The 25,302-nt window shown below is 37.7% G+C and overlaps 1 protein-coding gene across 2 annotated transcripts in view; it reads left to right on the forward strand.

The window, feature by feature from the left end:
* The window catches only part of ABH1 (ARM repeat superfamily protein), a 375,899-nt gene that overhangs the window by 167,895 nt on the left and 182,702 nt on the right, over positions 1–25,302 (forward strand). For both annotated transcript variants that reach the window (XM_089402626.1, XM_089402625.1), the window contains one exon: positions 15,907–16,083. In XM_089402626.1, coding sequence (XP_089258752.1) covers positions 15,907–16,083 — 177 coding nt within the window. The remainder of the gene's footprint in view (positions 1–15,906; positions 16,084–25,302) is intronic.

Raw genomic sequence — 25,302 nt, forward strand, 5'->3', positions numbered from 1 at the left:
TGTTTGAGAGGGAGGCTTGTACAAACTCATGGGATGATCAACTCAAGCATTCGTACATGATAACACGAATCTATGTGAGTTATGGCATCGAACATTTGCTCGTATACACTACAATGCTTTGGTCACATTAAAGAATATGGTTACAGGTTTTCCAGAGCTCCAGGTAGAGCATGGAGGAGTTTGCAAGGGTTGTGCACTTGGCAAGATATTAGGGAATCTTTTTCAAGCAGTGACAGTAGGTCCATGGGGATCTCGGTTCTAATACATTCAGATGTATGTAGACCAATGATAGTATTATCCTTGGGCGGTTTTTTGTACTATGTAATATTCATTGATGATTTCTCCTGGAAAACATGGCTTGACCTCATAAAGACCAAGGATGAGGTCTTTAGCAGGTTCCAAGAGTCCAAAACTCAAGTAGATAACTTGACAGTGAAGAAGATCGAGGGTCTGAGGTCAGATAATGGAAGAGAGTATACTTCCAAGGACCTCTTTTCCTTCTGCAAGGAAGCAGGGATTAAGAGGGAGTTGATAGTCCCTTACAACCCTCAACAAAATGGGGTTGTCGAATGGAAAAACACGTCCATTGTTGAGGCTACCAAGGCAATGACCCATGATCAGTATTTACCCAAATTGTTATGGGGAAAGGCATCCAAAATGACAATTTATGTTTAGAACAAAAGTCCTCATCGGATTTTGGGGAATAAGACTCTTGAAGAGGCTTTCACAGGTGAGAAACTGAAGGTCAGGAATTTGAGGATCTTTGGTTGTCTAGTCTACATTCATGTACCCAAGGAAAAGAGGACGAAGCTGGAGCCTTTTGGGAAGATGGGAATGTTTGTTGGATATAGTGAGACATCAAAGACTTACAGGATATATGTTCTAGGACAAAGACATGTTGAGATCAATCGAGACATTACCTTTGATGAGAATGCAACCTACTGGATATTCGAAGTATCTCACATGGATATTGATGGTGAGTAGGAGGATCCCAAGGATGTGGATTCAGGTCCTTTTGCACATGTGGAACATCCTTTAGATCATCTGGAAGAGCCCTTAAGGGCTTGTTACCCACCATCTGTGGGTCAACCCTGTAGGAGAAAATTTCTCCAAGATTTGTCTTTAGCTGACAGCCAACAACCCCTTACAACCACCCAATAGTTCATTGTGCTACTATTCTCCACCACCTAAGCTAGCCATTGTGTGCCCTCGCTCACTTGTTATGATCGTATGTTTGTTGGTGGGCCATCCAACGCCGAAGCTATGATTTTTCATTATGTTATTGGTTGTTTATGCTTGCTTTTATAGGGCACATTTGGGCATTGATTAATGGGGAGATTTGGCAGAAAGAACGAGTTTTAACTCTACTCTTGTTCCCTTACCTCAACTTGGAAGTTGGGGGTTAATCTTATATCCTTGTCCTGTGGGATCTCCCATATTGGCTACCAGCTTTAGTAGTGGCACTACTTGGGAAACCTTGATTTTGGTTGCGTGGTCCCGCTTCCCGATACCATATATCTCACTGCCCTTTGCTCATTCCAATCCATTTTCACATTTTCCCCATCTGGGTCCACATTTGTCCATTGGGTCGATAAGGTGTTAGCCTCCCCCTCCCCTTGTCCACTCCATTGGTCAGGTCTAAAACGATGTCCCGGAGGTTGGTGCAGCTAAAAAGAAAGATACAAGCATAATTTGACCACATACAACAGGAAATATACCACAAAATGCAAAAGATGGCCGAGATAATAAAATTTAGCACGTGGGCAAAAGCTAAACATTAGCTCTACCCCCTATCATTATTGCCATCACCTTGGTTCCTAGGGCCTCTATGAGTGCCTCTAGCATCATTGAGGAACCCATGCTTGTCCCAACCCCTTGTGGGCAATGAACTGCCCCACATTAAGGGGGTAACCATTGCTACATCTTACACATCATGGTCTCAGCCCGCCCTAAGCGGTAAAATGAAGAAAAATCAAATAAAGGCCAAAGGCATATGAAGAAGGGTGGAAAAACAAAAGCCAGGTAACTCATGTACCGCGATTACTCCCTCCTACATTCATACTCCTGAGGTGTGGGCTTCCTTCATCGTAGCTACCCTTGTACTATGGCATATGGCTTGGAGCCTTCCCTCTTACCCCCACTTCGTTCCATCTCTATTTCACATGACACCTGCCATTTGATGGATGTACTTGGATCTATCATTCCCTTCAAGGTTGAAACCACCTAATATGGTCTTTCATTAACCTCTCTTGTCAAGGAAGGTAACATTTGTACATGTTCAAAGCCCATTTGGAAGGGCATGCCACTATGGAGTGTCTATTTCTACCCCAAATTAGCAAGCCTACTTACTCAATTGCACTAATGAATTATTGTATTGGAAGGTGAAGAGACACATTGGATCTTATACAGGATTACAGATGGGTTTTCATCTTGGACTTGGCCTCCCTATACGGAATACAAGGTCTGCAAAGGGTCATTCTGGTACTTGTAGGGTGGGCTTTGAGAGCTATGAGCCTCCAACCATGCAGAGCATTGATTGCCACACCAGGGGCTTCTTCAACACCACCACATTGCTTGTTCGTGCTCCATTTATACAAAGTTGATGATGAACTTGGACTTAGTTGTCCAACGGGCTACACATTGTTCTTGACACTTGGCAGTTGATCCAGGGCCTTGAGGAGGTTTTGTCTTTCCTAGGGAGACATGGGAGGGCATGTGTCATCTTCTAGCCCTCATTGATGGAGAATCGACTTCATCTTGAGCCATTTGGAGACCCATGAGACCCATTTGGAGCTCACAAAGCCCAAATTGGGGTTTGGAGACGTTTTGCAACATTTGGAGGGCATCCCCCTCTTATTCATTATTTTTTGGCTCCTCAATCTCATTTATAGCACGAGGCCTCAACGCTTCCCTTCTAGACCTCCATGTCAGCCTACTGTGGCCCTAATAAGGCTAATTTGACTTATTTTATGAGCTATTATGTTTGGCTTATAACCATGGGTGGGTTACTAGACATTTTTGGCATCAGAGGGGCTCCATGTTTTAATTTTTGAACTCTTAGATTATGTATAAATAGAGGAGGCCTAGCCTCACTCTCATCATCACCCTTTGATTCTTTGATCTCTCTCAAAAATAATTCGGACGTGCAGTTAGAGGATGAAATTGGATGTTATTAATGAACTCTGATGTTTATATTATTTCTCTATCATTCTTGGAGCTTCTATTTGGCAATGTTGTGGAGGGATATGTTCTTCTTTGTGTTATAAGTTCTATTTGATGTTATATTTTTGATTTGGTGAGTTTCTACTGCATGGAATGTTTTCTTATGGTGAATAATGTGCCCTAATTAATGCGAATTATTTGAAGCAGTGAGAACTATTGTAACTTTTTGCATGTGTTACTCATTGGACAATGAATGAATGAATGTTCCTAGAGGGTTGATTGCATTTGCATCCTTGATACTCCACAACAAGTGTCATCAAAGTATAAAAATCTAGATGTTGTTTTGTTGTTGCTTCCAGCAAGGGTAGCGAAATTTCTTCTAGGTCTCCTTGAAGAGCGAGTTGCCATTGCTTGGTTTATCTTGATTCCATTTCTCCCAATAGGCAGGCACTGGGTGTGAGATCCTTGGGTTCACATTATACTTGAAAAAACATTCTTCTTTCACCTCTCCTTCACCTCTTTTCTCATCCTCTTAAGGGTAAGGAAGCCTACCTAGGGCTTCGTCCGAAATTCAATAGGGAAGAGATTTTGCAAAACCATTTGGACAGTCTTCTGCGCTGGTGTTTCCTCTTGCTCTCCTTATTTGAGGCAATTCTCATGGTGAAATCTCAATATAATTGATTCCCTAGCTATCACACCAAGTGGGAACCCTAGGTGCTATCCTTCAACTTGGGGATTCTTGAAGGCTTGAGCTTTAGTACTTGTTGAAGTATATCAGTCATAACCTTTTCTCTCATCTACCTGGACCTTGGATGAACTTCTATTCAACCCTAGGCAATGGGTAGTCTTTCTTTCAAATGGTTTTTCTTGGAAAGTCCTCCTAGCTTCTCCCAAAGCTCATTGAACCTTTCAATTGAATAAGCCACCCTGCCACACTTAATACCTATCCTAATAACACCTATCATAAGTGAGGGATATTAGGAATCCTCCCGTTGGTGAAACTCCGAGAAGAGAAGGGGACATAGGCAGTGGTGATAGTGGGCCTTTGTACCAGGGTGTTGTTGTGTCCTCTAGCTTTAGCCTATTTACTAGTCTTGCTAGTTTGTGTAGCAACAGGGCCCATTGAGCCAGTGGACCCACTTAGAGTCATTGTTCCAAAATCTAAGAAGAGGTTGGCATGGCTTCAAAGTACATTGTAGGATGCAGAGGGGCATGCAACTTTTTATGGGACTTTCAAGGAAAGCAAACGTCCTAAGAACTACTTAGGATATGCAACATTGATAGGTCACATTATTAATTCCGAGCCATCGAACTATTAGGAGGTAGTAGGCCAGCAAGTTTGGAAGGTTTCCATGATGGAGGAATATTGGTCCATCATGAAGAATGTTGTGTGGGAAATTGTGTCGAGACCTGAAGGGAAGTCAGTGGTGACTTCCAAGTAAATATAGAAGATCAAACATGTTGTAGATGGCAAGATAAAGAAGTACAAATTAAGATTCGTGGCAAGAGAGTTCTCCCAAAAGAGGGAGAGGACTATGAAGGGACATATGCTCTACTTGCGAGGTACACTTCTATTATAACTATTATTTTTATTGCTTCTATTATGGGTTGGAAATTGCATCGGATGGATGTGACGACCACTTTCCTCAATGGAGTGATGGAGGAAGAAGTGTACATAGAACAACCTCGGGGCTTTGAGGTACATGTGAGGGAGTCTCATGTCTGCAGACTGAAGAAGGCATTGTACATACTCAAGTAGGCACCTCGGGCTTGGTATTCTCAGATTGATGGATACCTGATGAGTCTTGGTTTCACCAAGAGTGATGCTGATCCCAACCTTTACTACAAGGTTGTTAAAGGTGAGCTTGTGATCTTGTTGTTATATGTTGATGACTTGTTTCTGATAGAAGCAAGAGATCTCATTGATAAGTGTATGAGGGAGTTGACCTCTAAGTTCGATATGAAGGATCTAGGTTTGATGCATTACTACTTCGGATTAGAAGTTTGGTAGAAGTCGTGTGGAATCTTCCTTGGTGAAGGGAAATATATTATTACGATCCTTCAAATATTTTTGGGATGATGGACTGCAAGTCCATGGCCACTCCCATGGTGACCAATCTGAAGAAGCTGAGAGACTTTGACTTAGATTTGGCCGATCCCTCTGTTGGACACAGATTGTCATTGATGTCAATATCGCAATATTCGAGGAGGAAAAGGAGCCAAGAGGAGCAGAACTCAGATATATAGAATATTTCCATCAATAACGAAGGGGGAGATTGTTGGACATAGATTGTCATTGATGTCAATATGGAAATATTCGAGGAGCAAAAGGAGCCAAGAGGAGCAGAACTCATATATATATATATATATATGTGCATGCTTCTAATATATATATATATATATATATGTGCATGCTTCTAAATAGTGTTCGAGGACCATATATGCCAGAATAGAGCTATCGGAGCTACAGAGGAGCCATATATATACCATACATATATGCCAAAGTATAGGAGCAAACAGAGCTAGCAGAGGATGCAGATAGCCATCACAACAACTGAGGAACAAGCAGAGCTATAAGGAAGCAGACAGAGCCATCAGAGGAGAAATGGGTGCATTTATATTATCGGGCGCTATCGGGGCACGAAAGAATTATATGCATGAAGATACAGGTGGAAGACTTGGCTCTAGGGCAAATACACTATCGGAGGCGGATTGCGGACTTGAAACTCTATACATGGGAGTATTGAGTTGTATCGGGTCTAGCACATCGCATCGCTATGAGGGGTCTACGTTAATGTCAAGCCCTGACCCTGTGCGACTTTCGATCACCGATAGTGAGTATCGCATCGGCACTTCGCAAGTGGGAGCTACAATATGTCAAGCGGTCCATTGCGATTGCCGATAGCGATATCACATCGGACCTCGACCAGGGGTAACCCCGACTGCGATGCATATCCACGCAGACCCGCCGCACATTACAAACATGACTTAATCTATGATCACATCCGTCGCATATCGCAAGCCGTAAAGCCTTGCCACATTGGAAGCGCCGACTGCGATAGGCTATGGACCTGACGGGCATATTAACAGTGGTTTAATACCATATCGCATCTGGTCCATCGGAGAAGTGGGGGATCGACCGTCGACCATCGGCGGAGTGATGGGTCCGATATATAAAGGACCCCTGAGAGTCATGAATCGTTGATTGCGATTTAAGTGCGAATTCGATATAGGAATATGTGCGATTGTAATATTTCTTGAAGTTTGCCTTTTAGTTTGTTTGATTGTTTTTTCTCATATTCTCTGTGTAATGGAATTTCTGGCTTGCGCGGGGTGTTTTAAGCCGAAAGGCTTACGATGGCTATTCTGACAATTTAGAAGGCTGAACGTCAGTGAAAAGGGGTGAATCATGGCAATTATGATTGAGATCGGGACAAAACATCTTCGTTTAATTGAAAGAACTCTGTGTATGTTGTAATCATTGCCAAAAGGAGCACTGTTACGGTAAACCGAAAGGATGTGTTCTTCGTGGATCGTTTGGACCAGTCTAATGAATCTACGTATCCCCAGAAAGTTAGTGAACTTGCACAACGCAGAGGAAGCTGCAGCGACTGAGGAGGAAGCCTAAGAGGCAGTGTAAGCAGAAAAGAATGGACAGAGGCATGGGAATGTATATAATAGTAAAAACAGAGAACTGTTGGCGCTATTGGTGTGGTGAAGAACCAGAGTGTGAGGTAGCAGAAGCAGCAGAGGCAACAGAGGCAGGAGAGTAGGAGTGAAGGAGAATTTTAGCTGAACAAAGATTGGCAGCATACCAGTTTATACCAAGGATGGGTTGGAGACCAAGAGGTTGGAGCCTCAGAACTGAACAGGACTGAAGTCCTTGGGAGTAGGTGCTCCTAAGTGCAAAACCACTGCAAAACAGAGTTGGTGCTCTGGAGGTTGGAGCCTCACTAAAGTCCAAGTTGGAGCTTGGAAACTAATCACAACCTGATATATACTTATATTGAATTTATTTCATTCCACTGTGTTGTGTTTTAATAAAAGCATTAATTCCAACTGTTGATTTCTGTGTTCTGTGTATACATATACATATCTATATATGCTTTTGGCAATCACTAGAACAATTAAAAAAACAAAAGAAATACTGATTCACCCCCCCAGTATTTCGAACACCCTCTATGTATCGACGATTGATTGGATCCTTGATGTATCTGGTTAATACCAGACTTGATATTTCTTTGTAGTGAACACTTTGAGCCAATTCATGGTGGAACTAAGGCATGTACATTGGATTGCGGCAAAGCATCTGTTGGGTTATTTGCATGGTATTGTCAGTTATGGTTTTGAGATATATCTCAAACGGTGAAGTACAATTGCAGGGATACACATTTCGATTGGACATGAAGTGTCGAAGACATGAGGAGCTCATCAAGGTGTTGCTTTAGTGTGGGTTCTGCTATGATATATTGGATGAGTAGAAAGTAGACATCTGTTGCACTTAATGTTGTAGAGGATGAGTATATTACAGCTAGTTTGGTGAATTGTGACGCAGTATGGCTTCGGAAGCTGCTCACATAATTGTTTTTTCAGTTGTTCGAGACAACCGTGATATATTGTCTCAATGGATTGTTTGAAGCTTTCAAAAGATCCAAATTTCCATGATAGGTCAAAGCACATTGAAATCAAGTACCACTACATCAGAGACATGGTATATAAGGGAGCTGTGAGGCTCCAATACATTTGTACAAACAAGTTGGTTACTGACATTCTCACAAAGCCTCTATCTCGGATGAAGTTTGTCTACTTCAGGGACAAGCTTGGAGTGGTTGAGAATGCCTCCCTTGTTGAGAGGGAGTGTTGATGTTGTAGCATTAGGGTAGACATTCTCCGTAGGTCAAGGGTATTGATTGGGTGCCATGTGATGTAATTAGGGAGAATGGCCTTGATAGCACCAGGGCCCAGAGTGCTCCCCCGACTAGATGGTTCTGACCATATTGCCAAGGGTTACTTGGCTAGTGGGTAGATTGCCCAATAACTTCAGGCAAGTATTTTTACCATTCAAGTGCCATGTGACGACATGGCGGGAATGGTAAATTGGCCCAAGGTTTCACCATTGGTTAGGGAAAATTGACCTTGTTCCAAGTGATGACTTGGTTAGTTGGTGACCCAAGACTAGTTTTGTTTTACCCCAGTCAGGGGGTACCTGACCATATTGCCAAAGGGTATTTGGCTAGTGGGTGACTAGATCCTTTGCATGATGCTGATGCAGGATGCTTTCCACATGGTTCTAGAATAGAACATGAAGTGGATGGATACATTAACATAGCAGACTCATTCAATCTTTTCTTGGGATGGAGAAATTTTTCAGCAAAGTGGACATTTGAGGAAGTCAAGGTGAATACCTCCCTAGTTAAGAGGGAGCATTGATTTTTGGGTAGTTGCGGTAAGTATTCCCCAACTACACAATTTGGCTAAGAAAGGAAATTTAATTTAATTTTAGAGTGCACAAGTTGACCCCACCTTGTGAATGGGTGTGACCCTTGGTCAAAACCCACCTCTTCTAACCATTTTAAATACAAGGCGACCTCCAACATTTAAAAAATCCAGATCATCAACACATCTTCTAATCTTCTGTTCACACGTGCGAGATAAATAAGAAGACTTCTTTAGTTTGACCAATGTTGACCAACTTTGATCGAGTTTTTGTGAGGTCTATTTGATTTGTGTTGATCAAGATTTTTTTGGGCAGAGTTTGATCGAGTTTCTAGGTAGTTTGATCAAGTTTCTGGGTAGTTTGATCAAGTTTCTAGGTAGTTGCATGAGGCCAAATTTTGCCCCGTTTGACTCAGGATGATCGAATTTCTCTTAGAAAAGATTATTGGGTTTTCTCTCGAGTTTGGGTTTCCTAGGGAAAACTTTTGATGTCTATTGTGCATGGCTTTTCTACCGTGATCTTTACTATTTCTATGGCATTTACAATTGAATTTTCTTAAGTGTAATTGCTTAATGATAGTCTAGAATGTGGTAAAGTAATATCATATATCATTGAAAGGAGTTATCAGTTTCAAAAAAATTGTGCTTGTCTAATTAGCACTAGAAAATCAATAGAAACACAAAATAAAATAAGAATTTACATGTTATTTTTGATTAAAGTGAGAAGACTAGTGCCTATTATATTTTTTGGGACATATGGCATCAATTAAGGACTCCCTTTAAGAGATTCAAGTAACTCTAGGGTAATATTTAGGTTGGGCACTACAAATTCTAGACAATCACCTAGTATTGTACTAATAATTTCAAGATGATTCAAACGAGGATACTCTACTACTATGCTTCCAAGAGATTTGAAAATAAGGATTTGTTCTAACGGAAATAAAGAGAATGCACCACTACCATTAGAGAAGTATAATTACACTAATATTCATTTATAAACAAAACCACAAGAAATATTTTAATCTTCAAAGCCCTAACTATGAGCATCCATAAAGAAGCAAAGTCATCCACAAGACTATCTCCTCAAGAAATCGCTCTCACTATCCATTCATAGCCTTTTAGAATAGAGAAATAGTAGACACGTACTGATGTTTGTCCACACGAAACAATGATTTACAAATGAGAAGTCTTCTCCTATTTATATGAGAGATGAACCACCCTTCTCATTAAAATAATAATATAGTCCTAGCAATGGCACTATGAACATAAAATAATATCGTCCTAGCAATGGCACTATGTAGTGTGCGTTTAGCATTATTAAATTTGGTGATGATGTTGATGATTGAAATTGGAAACAGAAACTTGATGATATGTTGAATGTTATAATAATCTCTAATGATGATGACAATGTTTAAGCTGAATTGGTGATGATGATTTGTTTATGTGGAATTCAAGATGATGATTATGTATTTTTAAATATGGAATCACGATTCTAAAAGATGAATGATAATATGAAAGTTTTATTGTCATATATATATATATATATATATATATATATATGTCGTATCATATCCGGATTTTTTGGAAATTTGATGTATCCGTTTCAAACCCCGTTTCCGTATCTGTTCCTGTATACATTTCAATGCAACTTAGGAGCAACAATCAATGATATATCCAAAATATGACCAATGATTCAAAGTAAATGACAAATGCTTGCTCAAAATAAAATTTCAAGACACAATGATAGATAATCCTGCAAAACATCAAATTGTTAGACCAAGATGAGCATAAAAATATCACTTGCAACTATAAAGGAAATAGTACTTGTAAAAAAGTGCTCAAGTAACAAAAGATAATGACATCCAATAATCATGAGCCAAATAACAAGTACATGAAATAGCTAAATTGCAAGTAAAGTAAAGATTGCAAATGTAAAGATCCACACTACTTGCAAAATAGAGAAAATGCTACTTGAAAGATAATGCTTGCAAATGAGATTCAATAAACTCAAGATAACTTCTTAGAGATTGCACTTGTTAAAGGAAATGCTCAAAGAACAAGAGATACAACATCAAGTAATAATGAGACCATTCATCATGACAAGTACATGAGACCAGTAAAATTGGAAGTAAATTTAAAGTGCTCCAAGATGTCTAGATTGAAATGATGTGCAACCTATATAGTGTGGATTGCAATTATCTTTGTTAATTTCAAGTTAAATGCCTACCTAGATGATCCTTTCCTCAACTGTTTTGAAACTAGTCTCAAGCATGAGTTGTGGAGAGAAGCCCAGAGAAAAATAGCAAAGACTATATTAACGATACCTCCTCCAGAAATCTAACCACTTGGTGCCCTCGTCGCTGCAGAGACTGTGGCTTTGATGACTGCAAGGTCACCATCTTAACCACAAAAGAGGGTCTATGTTTTCCAAATTGGGTGGCAAAGGTGGTCCTAGAGTCTTTCAACTGAGCTTATGCTTAAAGGTAAGTTAATTAAATATGCAAATTAATACTAAGAATGCCTAATGGAGATGCTTGTATGAATATTTGTGTTTCCCAAGAAAAAATATTGATACAATGAGAGATATTGTTCAAGCAAATGTTTCCAATATCTTTCAATGGAAAATGAAGAGTGGAACAATTAGCTCAATGCAGCTCCACAAGTTTTGAATATATCGCTGGCAAGTAAAATAAATTTGCTTGAAGTGAAATGGCCAAAAGGAATGCTTCAAGAGATAATCATCAATAACCAAAATGCCACATAAACATGAGTTGACAAATGTATTGAAGCAATGTATTCAAGAAACTTATAGAACCAAGTTGGTGGATAAGTGAAAATAGTCTAAGTTTGCCAAATACATATGAAGCACTTGCTTGTTCAAAAAATAGACATTGCATGTATTGTAAATGGATTGCACAATACAAGTACTCAAGGAAATGAGTGTTATCTTAGAGAACTGATCATGCATGAGTGAAATTAGCAAAAGAGAATTTAGAGAAACTAAACTAAAGAGATTATTTCACCCACAAACAAAGATCCTCCCTCTAAATGGGGAAGAAGGTTTCCCATGGGAACAATTCCCAAGCTCCCAGCCAAAAAATCAGCCTTTTATTAATTTGATTACAAGAGATGAGAACCCTTCAAAGGCCTCAACCAAACTCAAGGAGAGTCTTTACAATAATAGCTTAGAAGCTTGAACACTAGACTTCCTCCTTGATAAATTAGATTGATGCAAATGAGGCACAAAAGAAAGCCTTCAAATCTGAAAATTAAAGGACTGTTTTGGCAATTACAAATCAGCCACTTGAAAATTACAATGAATGCAAAGGAAGAGAGGCTAGGCCTCCTCCAACCCTTGGCCTTGAAGAAAAGAATTCAGCCTTCACAACAGCCCATGACCTCCTTAAAATTTGTCCAAAATGAGCTCTAGGCCTTGCCCAAATGCCTCCACTATGATGCCAAAGGTTCAGTAAGAAAGATGTTAGTAGTTTTCAAGAGCTCCTCCTTCAAACTTGCCACCAAAATGGATTTATAATTCCACTCAAAGAGGCTGAAAAACAGATTTGTAAAAAGAGTGGAGGGAGCATGCAAGAAAGAAAAAATAATTTACAATTAGTGTACAAGAACTAGATCAAGTTATGTGATCTTAGTAGACAAGAGGAAAGGAAACTCCCCTTTTGCACTTCGTTTGATGAGATCCTTGAGACAAAATTGATTGGGTCCTTCAATCCTTGAGCTTGAGAGTGAGTTAATCTATTGGAGATTTCTCCCATACCCAAGTAATCCTTGACAAGACTTCAAAAGAGTTTTCTACACACTTGGAAATAGATATTAGCATTCATAAAGGAATTAGAGAAGTACAATGGGTGAGAGAACTAGAGATTCCTCCTAAAATCACCTAGTGCTTTTCACTCCTAGAATATTTCTTTAAATAAAAAATAAACACAAGATAACTTGCATATATTAATCCAAAATGAATGGCAAGATGATAGCTAACATAATCCAAATTGCATAGAAAAATGAAGCACATAAATCAAAACAATGTTACCTCAAAGAGAGAAAGAGAACAACATCAATGTAATACCCCAAAGTATTTCTTATTAATTAAAAGCAAGTACATGATACAACAGAGTCTCCTTAAGCCCAATAACTCATTACCAATATACAAAGTGAGAGCCCAAAGCTTAGTTAAATAGAGAAATGGGAGCAAATCCCAATGAGAGAGCCTCAATCGAAGTGTTATCATAGATGATCACAAAGCCACACCTCATGCAAATCGAACTCCAAGAAAGACCCACACAATCCTTGATGGCTCCACGCATTCCAAGAAGCGGTTGCTTGAAGTATGAGAGGAGGGACAAGTGGATGTGGGAGTGGAGTGGTAGGAGACTACTCTCCACTCCTCTCTAGTGTAACTCAAGTCAAAGCCCACCAAAATGGTGATTCATCCTCCTTAACTCGACCTATCTCAAAAAATGCGATTTGTCTGGAGAACTCGTGGTCAACTCCACAAGAAAATCGATTCTCTTGATTTGTCGCTTAGGTGGAGTCCACATCACTTTCTAACTTGACTTTGACCTTTAGATGAATTTCCACCTCATTTCCACATCATTTTGGCATGTGTGGATATTTTTTTTTTTTTTTTCGTTTATTTAATTGCTACGCTAATTTATTGCCATGTTTTCCAGTAAACTTATGAAAAGTGGGTTTTGAGGGTCTAGAACTTATTTTTTACCCCTTGTGTGTCTTAGTAAAAAGTTGAGGGTGAGAGGTGTAATTTTGAACACACATACCCCGTACAACTTCTCTAGACATCACTTATTAAGTTATTACATTTTATAATTATAATTTATTAAAATTTCCGTCTTGTTGGAAATTTTAAAAATTAAAATACTGATCCCTAGACCTAATCAAATTCCATAAAATTTTATGAGTGATCTAGTATGGTAATATACAATGACTCTAGACATTAGGACTCACCCGAGGCTTTTCCATGAGGCCGCACTCCAGCTTTGGTATTATTGCTTGGCAGAAAAAACTCTAATTATTAAGTGCTAGAAAGTACCAATAATTAACGAAGTAAAATAAGCCTCCCAGAGTAAAATCACTTGATGACAATGTCCCAAGTTACATAGGCTTGTTACATGACTCAATTCGTCATACTAACATCACTTTACAACATCCCCATAGGGCTTGCGGAATTTGATTACAATATAGAAGAAGATGAGAAGAAAAAGAAAAAAACTTTGATGATATATGAACTCTGATGGTACGTGAAGCCTCTGACATATCCTTGGTCATGGAGTCTTCAAGTGATCTTCAATGGTCATTATGGGTCTAGGACCATATTTTCCCATGGATTTTAATGAAGGAAAATTGTGATGGGTGTATACTTGTTGTTGTGATGTTATGATCTATATGAGTTATTTTTTTGTTGTTGCAAATATTTTATTTCAAAAGTTAAATACCAGTGATCTTTTTTTTGTAAGCCTGGAAGGTCAACATCTTCATCGTGTCCAATATATCACCCTGATTGGGGCGGGGAATTGAACCGGTGACTTGACATCAAGGAGCGCCTTAACAGAGCACCCGATCACCGTTTATCCAAGACCCCGTGGTCTTAAATACTAGTGATTTTATTTTCACAACTATTCAAAATTTTATTTAATAATTTTCTGCGAATAAAATTGTCGAGGTATAAATAAATCTCGACTGATATTGGAAATTTAACATGGTATCAGAGCTACAAAAACTCTCAGGGAGGGATCTGAGATCACAAGGGTTTTACGACAACAAGTTATTCCTTTTTATAGCAACATTATATTTATTTTGCAGCTAGGGTTTTGTGGCCAAGTATATTTTTGAATTGGCATCAATTAGCTTGAGATATGAATACAGGTTGGATGGGGCCATTAATTTTAGTCCATGGCAGGAGTGGATCACTATTGTTTTGAAAATGAATGTTTTGTGGCATTTTGCAAACATAGAGATCCGGGTTCCTTCTCACCCTGCGAAAGCAACTGAGCACAATTTGAAGGATTTGAATGCGATGGGTATAATCTTTGATGGTTTGAGGGATCATATAATTCCTCTCATAACATGGAAGGACATCATATAAGATGTGGTATAGCAGGAAAGATAGACAACATAGAGACATGATTCTCAACAATGAGAACATAGACACATGGCAACGTTAATGTGCAATCTTGACTTCGTGTAATTGTTGTTTTAAAGGAAAGTCTCATGGGGTTCCTCCTCTTCCTCAAAATATTCAGATGGAGGATGGCTCAACTTTGGGCAGACCACAATTTGTAATCTTGAGTGCCTCGACTAGATTTGAACTTGTAGCCTATTTCCCTCCCATTGGCAACATGCCTTGAGCGCAATGTTGCGAACATCGGGATAAAATCGACAAGGGTCCTTAAAACCAAAAAATCATAAAAATTGGGAAAATATTGGTAAAAAATCAGCAAACATCGGCTAAGTGAAGATACCATAAAAATATTTTTAAAAATCAGCAAACATCGGCTAGGCCAAAAAATCGTGATTTTGAGATAAAATCAGAATGTTATCGAGATGTTCGCAACACAAGTTGAGCGGATGGTTCATCCGATTGACCCTATGCTTGGGGTTGGGTCACTGTTACCACTAATGTTAAACTACTATTAATAATATAATATGAGATGAAGATCACACCCTTTCTGTTTTACATTGTATATACAGCTTACATTACATGAAAGAAAATATACATCAAAGGAGTGTAAGAATGTTTATTAAATGTTTGTAAGAGGAGATGATGAGGTTGTCTGCAAACTTGTGATGTTTTTTGGGGAGACTCCAAGAAAGTGTGCTTACATATTTACTTTTAAGGTAAATGTCATCTGTAATATTGAATAAACCAGGAAACCATTTAGATCTTTTGAAATCTGTTCATAATGGTGCTAATCTGTGTGCACCATTGTTATGTAACATTTGTTATTTTGTTTTTGTTTAGAATGATTGGAGAAGGCAACTAATCTTATGTTCTACAAGTTTAAGTTTGTTCTTACTTCTTGAAGTGTGTGCCGGTTATATGCATGGCGAACAATAATTTTTTTATAGAGCCATTCATGCAATGTTGCTACTTTATTGTCAGGAATTTTCAGTTTATGAGTTTGTTAATTTTGAGTCAGTTTTTTCATATGAATTTGTTTATTTTGAGTTATGCTTTTCATATGGATGTACTCCAGCCATGCATTTCTCTATATCTTTCTAGTTGCTATTTATGCTCATGCATAATTTTGATTATCTGTGGATGTCTTCTATTAGATGTGCAGCAATGTCATTCTTCCTGGAGCTCTGATAGAGGTGTTTGAAACGCTATTGTCCTCAGCAGCTACAACTGTTGATGAAGAGGGAGGAAACCCTGCTTGGCAAGCACGTGCTGATTTCTATATTTTCTGCATTTTAGCTTCTCTTCCATGGGGTGGCTTAGAGCTATTGGAGGTATTTATATCAAATATATATTTTTAGTTCAAAATTTTTGAAGACTAGTTTTACCCAAAGAATTTCTGCATTATCCTCTCTTTTTGTAGTTTGTTAAACTGTTCACCTGGAGTGAGTAAAAATGGTAGCTGCTTGTTTTTTGGCTTACGATTATTAATAGTCGACTTGTATGTTCACATCTTGTTTATTCTTTCTTCTGCAAGTTTTACAAAAATTCATAGTTTATTGAATGGAGATCAACGACAAATCTAAATTTATTATAGACCTTCCAAACTAAAATTATTGTGTTGAGATGTGACTGCACATATAACATGATTTGGACAGCTAGTCAGTCCTTTGAGCACCAAACATTTTTTTTAAGATTTAAAATACTTCTTACACACACAACACATCACGAGAAAATAGAAATTGGAAGGGTATATACAATGATACTTACATCCTCTTCCTTGAGCAACCTGAACAGAAATAAAATCCAAATAGGCTCTAACAGTTTGGTATCCTTGATCAACAAAAATTTTTGTGCAAGGAGTTGCGTAGGTATCTCCTCCCTCCACATATGACAAAAGGCAAACTTCATTCTCAAAAACATATTTGCACCAAAGTTTCTAGAGAACAGATAGAGCCATGATTCTCAAACAATGCCAGATACCATTGAGAAAAGAGTTGACAAATGACTTGGAATCACCAAACAAAATTGGAAACAAAATCAAATTTAACATCTAGAAATTTATATGCAGTGGAAACAAAATCAAAGAGAGATCAATGACACAATACAAAAGATAAACACCCACAACAATTCTTCTTCATTAACTAATCTCAGGAAAATCAGGGTTTCGACCCACAGAGAAATTACAAGGAAACATGCATTGACTAGAACCTGTAACTCAGCCCTAGGAATTTCAGACCACTAGAAAGTAGCCATTGAAGAAATTTGGCCTGGAGAATTTCGTCCCACCTCTCACCAGCAAATCAGCCTCTCCAACAATTCAACCTCCTCGTTTTAGCAATTCAGCCTCATAGAAACGCTCTTGAATCCACCTACACTCTTCCTCCTCTATGCAATGGTCAACTGAGCCACTTGCTCTAAAGAAGAAAAGAAAAAATTGTGTTCTCTCATTGTGTGCCTTCACCTCTCCCTTATGCTTAATTTATAATCATTATCAAGCCCCAATCCCTAACCCTAATCTCCCTTTTAGAAGATCTAAGAGATCAGTGGTTGAGATCATTTCTGAGTCACTTAAATAATTTCATTATTATCCTTAGAAATTGAGTCACATGGTTCGTGTTAATGTTCGAGTTCAGTGACCTTGAAGTTTGACAATGTTAATTTTTCTCATACCAGATCTGATTTATTTTGCTTCAACAATTTATTTAAAATCCCAGAAAATATTTATCTTTGAATTCGCCGAAAAATAAATGCTTTGGTATAATAACTTTCAAAATGCAATGAAGAGAACAATCACACCACAATAGTAATTTTAACCCAACACTAGAAAAATATAGTTGTTGGACACCTGGAAACTTGGCACCACTGGGAAAATCGGGCTCAAAGAATTTGGCTTCTGGAAATCAAACAACTTGAAGCAAATCATCTCTAGAGAGTTAACCTCTCTCACTAGAAAATCAACCTCCCTTTCTCACTGTCTTGTGTGGCCTCAATGCACTAGAGAAATTGACCTCCGTGGATAATTTAACCTCCTCCACAATTTTGCCTTCTTCTTCAACAACTCGGCCTCCGTCTTTCGAAAACTCGGCCTCCTTGAATTTCTCTTGAATTTTGCTACTGCACTTCTCCTCACTTCTCTTCAACCTTAGTTGAGCCTCTTTCCCTAGAGAAAATCGCTTTCTCCACTTGTGTGTGTCTTCACCTCACCTTTAGGCTTATTTTATAATTTCATTACGACAAAGTCCTTAACCCTAATCTCCTAAGTGATCAGTGGCTTGGATTAAACAATTGATATCAATGGTTGAGATTATATGTAAGTCACTTAAATAATTTTTTTATTTATCCTTAGAACTTTGGCCTAATAATCCAAATAATTAATTAAAATTAAAATTAATTATTGTACTTTTCCCAAGTTAGCCTTAGAAAAAAAATCGTAAGGTCAATTACCCCACCAAGCAAACACCTTGTTATGAAAAAATATATAGGAAATAATCTAAATAATAATAATTAATAATGACTAGTTAATTTAATAATTAGGTTGAAGAGTCATGTCTAAATGAGACATGACTCTCCATGAAGAGGCACCAACATAGTATATAAGCAGATTTCTCACTCTCATTGCATCATCATTCTTCATACATTTAATGTATAATATTTGTATCCTCAATGGATATCTTCATCTTCCAAGTTTTCTAGAGTAATTAATATGAAGAAGGAACTTTGTTTGCTTGATTCGGTATCAGAGCAGTTCGATCCTTTGGTCGCTTAATTGCTGCACCGAGCTCGTTCTTTGATCCAGGTCTTTGACCAACAAAATTCGTCAACGTCGTTTCCGTTGAAGCGTTTCGCTACACTTCTGGGAGTTTCTCCGTCGTTGATTCGTCAGAGGCCCTTGGCCATTAAAAAATAAAAGTAAAAATAAAAAATTAAAATTATAGAAAAGGAAAAAACTAGATACAAAAGTTAAAAAAAATCATATATAAAAAAAACAAAAAAAATAATCAAGATAAATATTTAGAAAAAAATTGAAAAAGAAATATAGAAAAAAGATAAAAAAAAACAAGAACATATATATTATAAAAAAGTAATATATATCTATATATATATAATTATTTTTATAAAAAAAAATCAAAGAAATTATAAAAAAATAATGAGAAAAAGAATACAAAATCGAGCAAGGAAAATTTTAAGGATGGAAGTTTATCTTAAATTTTAGAAACCTTAGCGAATCTTACTAGTCCCTAATATGCAAATTGTAAAATTTTTGGTGATACTTTTGTAGAAATATTTAGATTTCCAATGATTTTATAGTATTAGATATAATATTTTGGCAATTTTTAAGGTAAAATAATGGTGTACTATAAAATTTGGGCGAATCATTTTAGAAAAAATGGAAATTGGCGAATCTTTTTTTGGGAAAAAGCATGGAAAATTAGCCCACCTACGAATATTAGCCCCTAAATTTTTCCATGAAATCGAGTTTAAACAAAAAAAAGCAGAAAGAACCTCTTGAAGGCAACCACCATCCAATATAGAGTCGCCCCCTGTGGTAGCTGACACCACGAGCCGAGTTGATAGAACGACACCATCACCGCACCATCACTAGGTTGCATATCCACCGCCACTCGTCTATAACTTTCCGGACCACTCCACACACTGCTCTGACTACGCCAGTTTCCTTGCTAACCTGCGACGTACACAATCATTGTCGTTTCGCTGACCTTGGCACACTGATGTGTTGTTGTTCCAGCTCCACAGACTCCCTCCTAGCCACTGCAACAACAACCGCCTCCACCAGAGTTGTTGTTCACATTCCTTGTTCACGCGACCACCATCAAACACAGACACTCTCTAACCTCTACTCTGTCACAACCACCATACAACTGAAATTGTGCCCCGACAAACTAATAAATTCACTCGTTAATTTACCCGACAATTTTTTTTCCTCCTTTCCATTGCTATGTCTACGAAAGGAAAATCCAATCGTTGTTCAAGGATAAAAAAGACATGACCCATGCCTATTCACCCTATTGGGAAGTGTGACCAATCTTATAGTAAGTTAACCACAATTGGGAGAAAAAAATAAAATTAAAAATTACACTAAATTAAAACCTTTTTTGTACAACAATATATCTTTTACCTGGGAAATTCGAGAAAGAAATTAAAATACAAAGTGAAAAAAGCTTTATTAAAAGGTACAAGGAAGTTAAAAAAAAAGGAAAAAAAATTATCTAGGCTATTTTGTTAAAAAAAAGAAAAAAGAAAAAAAGGGTATAAGGTATTAAAAGAGGAAAGGAGAAGATTCATAAAGGGAATTTCTTGAAATTAAAAAGGAGTAATAATAATAAAAAAGTTTTTATTTGTAAGAAGATACATTATAAAAAGGAAAAATATAGAGTAAAGAGGATTATTGAACGAAGATGTTTTGAAGCAAAAATAAAGTTGAAGTAAGAAGAGCGAAGGGAAATTCCAAGTCAAAAAACATAAAAGGAGAATTCATTAAGGATTAATACTAAAGTCCGAAGGAATAATAAGGTTTTGAAGGTTTTGAAGGAAAAAATATGGGTTTCTTTTCAATATGTCCTTTTTGTTCAAAAGGATATCCTAATTGTCAGGAATCATTTAGAAATCAAAATGTCGTCTGTACAAAAGGTTACAAAACTTTTACCTTAGTAGAAACTCTAAGTGATGCAAAAAGACAAGAGATATAGGACAATTAATGACAATATTTAAGCGAATAGAGGCTGATTTTAATAAGGAAATGAAGAAAATGGAATCCACATTGCAAGTTGAAAGCCCAACATCACTCCCACAAAACCATGTAATCCAGTGTACCAAGAAATTGCAGCTAGAAAATCAAGAGAAAGGCCAAATAGCCAAACTTTAGCAAAACAAGGAAGCATTACAACACGAACATAAAAATCTTGTGGATATGCATTACAAGGAAGTAATGGAAAAAAATGAAGAAATATCTCGCCTCAAGGACCACGTTGAAAAATTACTTGCACAAGTGAAGAAGACTAAGGTCACAAAGAAATAACTCAAGAAGCACTTATCAGAACAAGAAGTTGAAAGTTGAAACTTCACGTTTAAAGAGCCTTAATAAAAATTTATTAGAACAAATCAAAGATCTACAAGATGAAAAACTTAAAAGTCAAAACATTGAAAATAAGGTTGATGAATCAGAAATCAAAGAGGTTTTATGTCTAAGGAATCATAACCAAAACCTCCTTACACAAATAAAGAAGCTTAAATATGATAAGACTCCACATAAAGACAAGTTAGAGCAACTTACTCAAGAAGTATTGAAGTCTCCAGACGTAACAATCCAGGTTGAAGATAAGGGAATTAATACCGAAACAGTGAATAACAGAATTCAGGAAGAGGATCAATTAGTGGAAGGAAAAAGACATTCACATGTTACAATCCAGATGATGAAAATTCCAAACGAAGATTATGTACCTAACTCAAAAACCGTAGTACCATAAGGAAATAAAAAAATTTCCACACACCTAATAAGGGAAAGTCAAACCAAAAAGGTTCCCTATCGACATCCGAATCATGAGAGTAGACAACTCAACCAAGCTACGTATCGGGACCATTCAGAACAAAAACAACAAACTGATGTTCCAGAGAATAGTGATGTAACCTCAATCTAGTCCTATGATGACAAGTCGTTACAAAATTCCAGTGATCAGAATATTCCATAGAAGATTAATCTAGGATGGTTTGATCCCTTCTTAGTGTGACAATTTTGTTTGTCACTTAGAAGATCATATCAACTTGTATTGACGAAGATGACTGTTCTGAAATGAGAAGACATTTGAAATTGAAAAAGAGATCAAGCCTTTTTCATCGACAAGCTTTGAGGACAAAGCTTTTTGAGGAGGAAGGCAATGTTATGAATAAATATATAGGAAATAATGTAAATAATAATATTTAATAATGACTAGTTAATTAGTAATTAGGTTGAAGAGTCATGTCTAAATGAGACATGACTCTCCATGAAGAGGCACCTGCATAGTATATATGCAGACTTCTCACTCTCATTGTATCATCATTCTTCATACATTTAATATATAATATTTGTATCCTCAATGGATATCTTCACATTCCAAGTGTTCTGGAGTAATTAATCTGAAGAAGGTACTTTGTTCGCTTCACACCTAAAGAGGCAATCAAATATCTTTTACATGCTAAGACACCCAACCATTGTAGAAGACCTTCTGATGCTATAAAATCAACACCCAAAAGTTTGATAGTTAAAATTTTGGGAAAATTCGACATTATGTTTGACATACTACACAATTTGAAAAATGAGTTACGAAATCCTGGTTTGAAACCCCTATCGAGGAGAAAATTGAATTATGAAACCCAAATCTACAATAGGATGAGGGGTCCCTTGCTTCAAGCCTAACTCGTGATTTAGCAAGTTAGCTCAACACTGGAGATAGAATCTAGCAATGACTTGTTAGTAGTAGCACTATTTGAACTTCGATTGGGTCAACCCATTGGTGAAGAAAGGACACTAGTTGCACGATGAGACTAGTTTGAGCTGTGTTGGATTGCTGTCAAGGGCACGCCATGATGACACTAGCCACATGATGAATACTGGTTTGAGCAGTTTGGGATTGCTATCGATTGCACAAATATTCAGTTCGACCCAGCTTTAAAACTTGACATTGACAATGAATATGCTCAACACCAGTCTCAGGTTTGGCCCACAAAGTGACGTATGGTAATCTGTCACCAGAGGCAGATTTGTTCTTCTTTTTGGATAGGGATCGGAACCTTGTCACGCCAATGACAAACTCGTCCTTGAACCAGTGATAATATACCTCCTTGGTACCACGAACTCAGTCCGCCACAGTCTATGGAAACTTGTCTCTTGTCTGCAATAAATCTCGACCTTCCTACCATTGTAAACCCTGCTCAAAATAAGAAACTAGTCCCTTTGAATATGAAGCAGTTCGATTCCTTTATGGCTAAACTTTTCCAGTCATAGAGAGAGTTTCGAGTGGCAAAAGGAAGGGAAAACCGTTCACTCTTTCAACAGTGGCTTAGCTTTGGACTTGGGCTTGAATCTTTGGCTCTTCCAACACTTCTTAAACATGAAAGATGTTAAATGAAGAATAATAAATCATAGATTCAACTGATAACACCTCTTCTAGCTTAAATCTCTAGAAAACCTTCATTTCCTTTGTATCCCAATGGTAAAATCTGAGTGGTTTCACTCGAACTGACTAGAGTGTCTAGTCTCAACACTGAAATCAGCGATGGCAGCTAAAGTTTCCGAACCCTAAGCTTCTCCTCAAGAAAACTCTCCAAGGGCTCTTTTCTCCAAAACTCAAAATGCACGAATGAGGAGAGTTTCCTTATTTTCTTTCTTTTATAAACTTATGGCCAATTTTGTGTTAGGATATTCCGACACATAGGAAATAGTTAAGTATAACTTCGTCTAGTGTAGAGTTAGGTAAAGTGTGTTTCTTTACTATGTACTTTTGTAACTTACAATCCGACGATCACGATATGTAGTGATCTGATGGTTCATTCTCTCCTCGGTATTACTGACAATTGATCCGTGGCTTAACACCCGATTGGTCCATGATCTCTATTTAAAGAGCATGGAGGGTCATTTGTAGCGTAACGGATCATGAGAGAAGCTTATGTAAATTTTCATTCTTTTATTAATAAATTGCCTAAAGTGGCCGCGTTGGCTCAGCCGTGGACTGTTTCCCTCTTTGAGGGTTTTAACCACGTCAACAATATTGGTGTATTGATCTGTGATCTGTTTGTGAGCGGTGTCCTTTGGTGTTTTGTCTGAGGAACTTACCCTGTAAATTCCTACATGTTATGAGAAGCCCTGTGGCTTCGTCAGATCTTGTCAGAGTTTGGCTTCCAGTAGCAGCATCCGACTAAACTTTGGTGTGATAATCAAAGTGCCATTCAACTATGCAAAGATCCAGTCCAACATCAACGCAACAAACACATTGAACTGCACATGCACTTCATTAGAAAGCTCATTCACGACCATGTTCTTGAAGTGCAATATTGTTCAACAGATGATCAAGTTGCAAACATCTTTAAAAAGGCTCTCACAAAGGCGAAGTTTACTAAACTTCGATTTATGGTTGGAATTCAATAAGTTGTCACTAAGGGGGGATAGGCTCTAATGCCTCCTTCCTTCACCTATTGTGTCATATTTGTACATTCTTCAATCCTATCCCAAGTTGTTTTTAAGGGGGGATGTTAGGATATTCCGACACAAAGGAAATAGTTAACTATAACTTGGTCTAGTGTAGAGTTAGGTAATGTGTGTTTCTTTATGATGTACTTTTGTAACTTACAATCCAACGGTCACGATATGTAGTGATCTGATGGTTCATTCTCTCCTCGTTATTACCGACACTTGATCCGTGGCTTAACACCCGATTGGTCCATGATCTCTATTTAAAGAGCATGGAGGGTCATTTGTAGGGTAATGGTTCATGAGAGAAGCTTATGTAAATTTTCATTCTTTTATTAATAAATTGCCTGAAGTGGCCGGGTTGGCTCAAGACGTGGACTGTTTCCCTCTTTGAGGGTTTTAACCACGTCAAGAATACTAGTGTATTGATCTGTGATCTATTTGTGAGCGGTGTCCTTTGGTATTCTGTTTGAAGAACTTACCCTGTAAATTCCTACATTTTGCTACCATTTTACCATTTTAACTTTTATAAAGTCACTCTATAATATTTCATTTTGTAAAGTTAAAGTGACTTTTGACTTGCCTAGGAAATGTCCCCTTTTCACCCTTTAGACTTTTATAATGTTTCCTTAGGCAAATTAAGTCCCCCTTTTTAAATATGACCCCACTTTAGCATCTGGGAACCACATTAGGCTAGCGGACTCTGTTATGAGCTTCCTAAGTGGTCGGGGACATTACAGAATATCAAGTGAATTTAAGGCAAATTTTATGGTTTGTGTATGAGTGTGAATGCCCACAATTTTGATCAAGGAAAAATGTGGGTAATCAAAGAAGGCTAGGATAGACTTGTCATCCTCTTCACAAGACTGATGTCATTCTGCCATTTACCACAGCAGTTGACAGTTGGGGTATCGGGTGAGGATTTAATTCAGGGCCACCTCATGTTTTGCATTTTCAACGTCAAAGGTGGGCAGTTGAACTGTCATGAGCATTATATCATGGACATGAATCTTTCCAATATGGAGTATACTAATACTGCAGAAAATGGCAAGTCTAGTGATCACCATTATATTGATCACAATATGGAGGGAATGTGGTGGACATATTGCTGTAAAGAACCAAAACCTAAAGTGGTTACATGACCTTAAAACCATCATGTGTGGAGCATATGAGATCCTTACTCAGAGCCCTAGGTTTCCAGCTGATATTTGTATTTTGAGCATCTTCACCTGTTTTATGCTCAACTACATCTATGTTATGAAATTGTTGATGAACCTTTTTGTTTTGGACAATGGTGCTAGTGATGTATTAAGGATATTGATATAAGAGAACCATAATTGGTAGCCTTACAGTCATGAAGTGATGT

The sequence above is a fragment of the Pinus tabuliformis genome, chromosome 2_1 (genome assembly GCF_031772625.1).
Source record: "Pinus tabuliformis cultivar Carrire ecotype Pingquan chromosome 2_1, CPIR1, whole genome shotgun sequence".
NCBI lineage: Eukaryota > Viridiplantae > Streptophyta > Pinopsida > Pinales > Pinaceae > Pinus > Pinus tabuliformis.